Source organism: Monopterus albus, unplaced genomic scaffold (assembly GCF_001952655.1).
Source record: "Monopterus albus unplaced genomic scaffold, M_albus_1.0 scaffold309.1, whole genome shotgun sequence".
NCBI classification, from domain to species: Eukaryota; Metazoa; Chordata; class Actinopteri; order Synbranchiformes; family Synbranchidae; genus Monopterus; species Monopterus albus.
This window is the reverse complement of record NW_018128189.1, coordinates 51,394-57,384: the sequence shown is the minus strand read 5'-3', so window position 1 is coordinate 57,384 and position 5,991 is coordinate 51,394. Positions and strand designations below refer to the sequence as shown.

Sequence of the window (5,991 nt, the reverse complement as noted above, 5' to 3'; positions counted from 1 at the left end):
AGAATGGGAGGCAGAGCCTTTAGCTATCAAGCTCCTCTCCTATGGAACCAACTCCCAGTCTCAGTTTGGGAGGCAGACACCCTCTCTACCTTTAAGATTAGACTTAAGATGTTCCTTTTTGATAAAGCTTATAGTTAGGGCTGGATCAGGTGACCCTGAGCCTTCCTTTAGTTATGCTGCTATAGGCCTAGGCTGCTGGGGGGCCCCATGATGCTCTGAGTTTCTCTCCTCTCCTGTTCTTTCCTCTATCCCTATGCTTCTATATGCTACCATTACACATCACTAACTTTGTGTTTCCTCTCTCCCGTAGTGTGTCCTCTCTCTCTCTCTGTACCTTTCTGCAGGTTGCCCTGGCCCTGGAGCTCTATGTCTCTGACGAGCAGTCACCAGCCACATCGACCTGATCAGTGTTTGATTGTTGTGTCTTGTTGCTTTTCTTCTTTTGTCTCTCCTCTATCCACTCACCCCAACCGGTCGAGGCAGAAGGCCGCCCACCAAGAGCCGGGGTCTGTCGGAGGTTTCTTCCGTTAAAGGGAGTTTTTCCTCCCCACTGTCGCCAAGTGCTTGCTCAAGGGGGATTTGTTGGGTTTTCCCTATGTAATAATATTGATAACAGTAAGGTCTAGACCTTAGTTTGTAAAGTGTCCTGAGATGACTTTTGTTGTGATTTGGCGCTATACAAATAACATTTGATTTGATTTGATCTACAGTGATTTAACAAAGTGAATACAAGCTGATGTTATCAGGGAAATCAAAGTTCATGTCAGAGACATGCACATTTCTTGCTTCAGATTGTCACTGGTGTGTAATTAGTCTCCATTGAACACACTGATATATTGAGTGGACGATGACGTGTTATTTCCCGGCGCATCAAGTTCTAACAGTTTATTTGTTGTTCTGGGACAGGTGGTAGAACCCGACGCCCTCTGATTGTGTTGAAATGACACGTTATTTATTGCCGTGCACTGCTGGCATCAACGGCACATTTTCCTTTCCTCACTTTGTCCTCCGCCCACTCGCTAGGGTTTCTAATTATAGCTGCTCCAGTCACCTACCCAGCTGAATCAGTGTGAGCAGAGAGTGAGCACATTAAAACGACGAGGCCCAGTTTTCTGGTGTGCAGTAGTTTCAGGAAGTAGTCAGACCCCTTCACTGTTTGCACACTTTATGTTGTAGATTTGCCATATTGGCAGTTATTATTATTTTATTTATTTATTTATTTTGCTCCCGTGGAAACAGTTGAATCTTCAAGTCTGTGCACACCTGAATTTGGGCAGTTTGTCCCCTTCTCCTTGCAGACCCTCTCCAGCACTGTCACCCTGGATGGATCCTCGTTTCTGGGTCTCTCCACAAATGTTCTCTGGGCTTTAAGTCCGGTGTCTGGTGGGGCCCTGAGTGACTGTGAGACTTGTCCTGAAGCCGCTCCACTGTTGCCGTGGCCGTGTGCTTTAGGGTTGTCATTGACTGAAGTATAGTGTTGACCCTAAGTGAAATAGTAAGAGTCAAATTTGAACCTAAATATTCGGAGCAGGCAGAGTTACACCAGCATGTTACAGCGACGCTACAGGATCTGATTATAGATGGATTGAAATCAGAGACATTTAGTGGCTGATGCAAAAAGCCCTTTCTCTACTGTGTAGTGTGAGGAGAGAGTTCTGAAATTCTTCTTTGGAAAAGGTGTATGTGATTTATGTCCAAAGACGGCAAGACAGGAGTATGCTGAGTCCCTGTGGACAGATGAGGTGCTGTGTGTATCAGGCTCCGACTGTCATGCACAAGCTGCCCAGACATCTTCAGTGTTTGCAGTGAGGCTGGTCCAAACCTTCAGTATGAAAGCTGACACCCTTCAGAGTAGAGATGGCTGATTCCCGTTCATAATGCTGTCAGGGAGCCTGAGATTTCCTGTGCTCTGCACAGCCTTCACCACACAGGCAGCACTAACAGAGGATCATGGTGCAAATAAAAGGCTTCAGAAACGTTCATTCAGCTCAAGACGCGTCCCTGTTGGCCAAGATGTCACTTACATTTTCACATTTGTTGAACTAACTGAGAATAATCAGGTGTTGGTGCTGGAAGCTTTGCTCATTTCTCACTTACTTCCATGTTATTTTTACATAGATTCAGTCTCTTGGATGTGTCGATGGATGAAGTTCCTACACGGCTGTGAGTGGTAGCCATGTACTTGCTTGTTTATTAGTAGTCGGCCAAAACCAGCTTCTTTTAGGTGCAAAGACCAAACTAGTCAGCCCTCAGTCTAAGGTGAGCATCTTGAGTCGCTGCTGTTTTATTTAGTCTGGTGTTCATCAGGCATCTCAGGAGGACTTCTAGGAATTGCACTGAAAGTTACCTTAGGACCTCAGAGTCAGACCTATTTATGAAGCAACTCAATTAAGAAAATCTCAATTCTCTTAATTTCATCCTCATTTCCCTCGCTTGTGTCTTTTTCTTGTACCTTAATCCTGCCCACATAAGATGTGAGTAAGCAGGAAACGCGTTTATACAAACGTGAGACCTCCGATCCTTCATCTGAGGAGTTTCTGATAAAGGGGTGTTTTGGGCCATAAAAGTCTTCCACACTTGTCAGAGCAGGAGTAAGAGCTTCTGGATGTCTGAGCTGTGGGACGTCCTTCAAGGTGGTGGATCAGAACAACTCGAGCAAGGATTAAGGACCGACCAAATAAAGGAATTGGGATTTACCCCTCCTCTCACTTTCAGCCAGGAGAAATCCGACCCCTAAGAGCAAGTGTGACGTCACTGTTTTATGAGACTCGGAGCAGCAAAGTCGATACCATGCTGTTGTTTTTCTGACAGTTGAGGTTTCCAGTTCGACAATGGTAATATCGAAACACCAGATTTCAAGTGATTGGGCACAAAGCTGGTGAAGATGACAGTCATTAGATAGTTCAGTAATATGTGTATCACCAATTCTCTTTGTGCAGTGAAAACCATTGTAGTGACTCCACTGCATGAGATTCTCCTGATCAGCACTGTTCTGTAGTAAAGCTGTTTGTTCAGCTGGTGACTTGAGTCTGCTCTCACTGAGGACTCCTAAGGATCTGTTAGGCCTCTAAGTCAAAGATCACGTAGTTCAGAACCACTTGGGTGTTGATGTGTCAACCAACAGATCAACCAAGCTGTATCGTAACACAAACTCAGTGTTTTTAAGTGCTAGCACAACGTCTCTCCTCCCACAACGTCTGCACACATCTCTGTCTGCATGCCGCCTCCTGGCAGCTCCTCTGGAGCTCACCTACCTTTTGGTGGAAGAGAACGTTGGTAAAATGCTTCTGCTCCTAAAAGTAGGATGTGTCTCACTGATTTCCTGCTCTGAGATGCTTGAGAAATACGGGCACCTACCTGCTCGTACGGCCCCCAGTGCACACAGGTGTAGTTTGACCCCCGTACTGGGGAGACACCAGCTGCACAAACTTGATGAAAATGTCGGTTGAGACCTATACAGGGTCTTTTTATTTATTTATTTTGACATCATTTATGTGCAGGAGGTAAGAGAAAAGAACAGGAGACGAAATGAGGGAGATGGGGAAGCAGGGAGGGCAGGAGAAGGATGGGAGGGATGGGCTTTGGCAGCCGACTCCCCTGGAGAGAGATGGTGTGTCACTGCTGCCATCTCTGTAGTCTCTCGCCCTCTCTCTCTCATTTAGCTTCCTTTCATACTTGCATTCATGAAAAGTTCATGGCTGTTTCTGTCTCTCATGCTCCCTGTGCTGTCTCTCTGCACAACACTTTAAGCCAATCAATCCACTTAGAGACAGACTTTCAGGGAGGATGTAACAGAGCAGGCTTGGGGGGGTGAAGGGGAGGAGGTCGGGATGGGAGGGTAAATTCTTAGGAGGTGGGAGGAAGGATTCAGGGAAGGAGAAGAAAGATGAGATTCATTGGCACCACAGGTCGTTTTCCTGTCTGTTTCAGATGTGTGCATTTCGTGTTCTTTGGCGAAGCGACTTGACGAAGTGTCTGTGCCCTTCGTTCTGCCTTTCACCGCTTGCCCTTGGTGTACAGCAGTAAAACACGTGAGAGGCTGTGTGTGTTGCAGTCAGCCAGATATGCTAGTGGAAGGCAATGTGTGGCGGACAGGGAGGCAGTAAAGGAAATGAGTGTATGAGGGAGAGGCGTTTGATATACGGAGGGAGTGCTGTGCTGAGAGGACGGGTGGACTTGGCCAAGAGGAGCAGAGGACACTGGTGTCATCCCATCTGTGTTTAGTCATCCGCTTTGTTGCTCTTGTCGCATTCAGCACAACAACACGGAGAGTGTGACACATGTAGCCTATACACACACACACACACACAACTACCTTTCACACTCGCTGTGTTTCTGTGATGAACATACAACGTGCTTAATAAACCAGCGCTTCTCTTTTGGCGTGACCCTGCTCCCTCACATACACAAACTGCAGCAGCAGAGTGCAGTCGGTTAGCTAGAGAACAGTCTGGAAGCATCGCTCTCATCTAAATTATTCACAGGCTCCTGTCGAATGTGCACGTTGGATAGAGAGAGAAGACTGTGCATCTAATGCATGCACTGTGTGTGTGAGTGCACTGTAATGTGATGGCTTCACAGTGTGATTGTCAAGTGCAAGTGTGCACTTAGAGAGAGGCATAAAGTGTGTGTGTGTGTGTGTGTGGTGTGTGTGTGTGTGTGTGTGCGCAGCACTTACCCAGTGATGGGCTGATGATGGGCTTGGGGTGGTGTAATGCATTCCTTCGGTCAAGACCTCAGCTTACACGCCAAGTCTGAAATATGAAACTGTTTACCAAACAGGAAGGTTATGCTGATTAAAAACCAGGGGGCCACCACCAGACACATAAAACCTGTGATGGTGCCTGGACACATCATTACCATCATAACTGCAAATAGTTTCACCTGCCAGACGTGATAAAATATTAACACTGTGATGCACAGTGGATTATTTATTGTAACGACTGTCAGTGTGAGAACAGGAAACTGTTGCAGCCTTGGGATGGGACTGAGTTGGCTCGGCATATAAGCACTGACGGTAAAGTCGTGACAGAGGTGTAATGGGATGAAAACTGTTGACGTGGTTCTTGAATCTGATGCAGCCTGTGCCCAGGTTTGGCACACAGGACAACAAGGGCATCGGTCCCAGTGGAGACAAACTGGTTTAGTGATGTCAGGGTGACTTGCTCTGACTTTATGGCTCAGTCTCCGAAATCATTTCCCATAATTCAACTCGGCTGTATTTTTTGTTATGGGATGGTAAACAACACAAGCACAAATATCTGGGCTGCCACCTTCCTCCCTGTGGCGTCAGCAGGGTCTTAACACTCTTTGTACCCCCACAGCAACGGCCAGTCCAGCAGTCTCTGGCCTCCTCCCTGTGCCGGGAGTCCCACTGGAAGTGCCTCCTCCTGACCCTCCTCATGTACGGCTGCTTCGCCACGCTCACCTGGTGCGCTCTCTGTCGGGTACCTGTCCTCGGCTCCTCCTCCATACCTCTCGGCATCGACGGTGATGCCACCTCGGCGGCCTACTACAACGACATCCTGCATCTAGAGAGTCCGTGCTCCAGTGGCTACGTGTACATCCCCCTGGCCTTCCTGGCCATGCTGTATGTGGTCTACCTAGTGGAGTGCTGGCACTGCTTCTCCAAGACGGCCATGCTGTCTCATGCTGAATTCCAGGTAACTGTCCAATGATTGATTTACATACTGAGTACGTAACGGTCTGTCTGACACTGAAGAAGACCAATCCTGTAGAATCATGGTGCCACCGTTCTTGTGAATTAATTTTTTTGTTTGTTTTTAATAAAATAATGTCATTTATGGACACTGCCACGTACTTATGGAAGCCCATTCCCGCCAGTTAAATGAGAAATAAAACGCTCTAAGTCGTTATTTCTACTTAGCTAAGTAGAAATTCCGACATATCTAAATCGAAATTCCGACTTATCTATGTCAAAATTCCTACATAGCTCAAAGTATCTTTGCGTAAGCCCTGCTACCGGGAGTA

The 5,991-nt window shown here is 47.0% G+C and overlaps 1 protein-coding gene across 6 annotated transcripts in view; it reads left to right on the top strand.

Annotated features, from left to right (window-relative positions):
- LOC109973883 (transmembrane protein 151A) overlaps nt 1–5,991 on the top strand; it is a 30,145-nt gene that overhangs the window by 6,107 nt on the left and 18,047 nt on the right. For all 6 annotated transcript variants that reach the window (XR_002276889.1, XR_002276888.1, XR_002276890.1 and 3 more), the window contains one exon: nt 5,325–5,663. Coding sequence is in view for 2 of the 6 variants with exons in the window: in XM_020623753.1 (XP_020479409.1) it covers nt 5,325–5,663 (339 nt within the window). In the remaining 4 variants the exon portion in view is untranslated. The remainder of the gene's footprint in view (nt 1–5,324; nt 5,664–5,991) is intronic.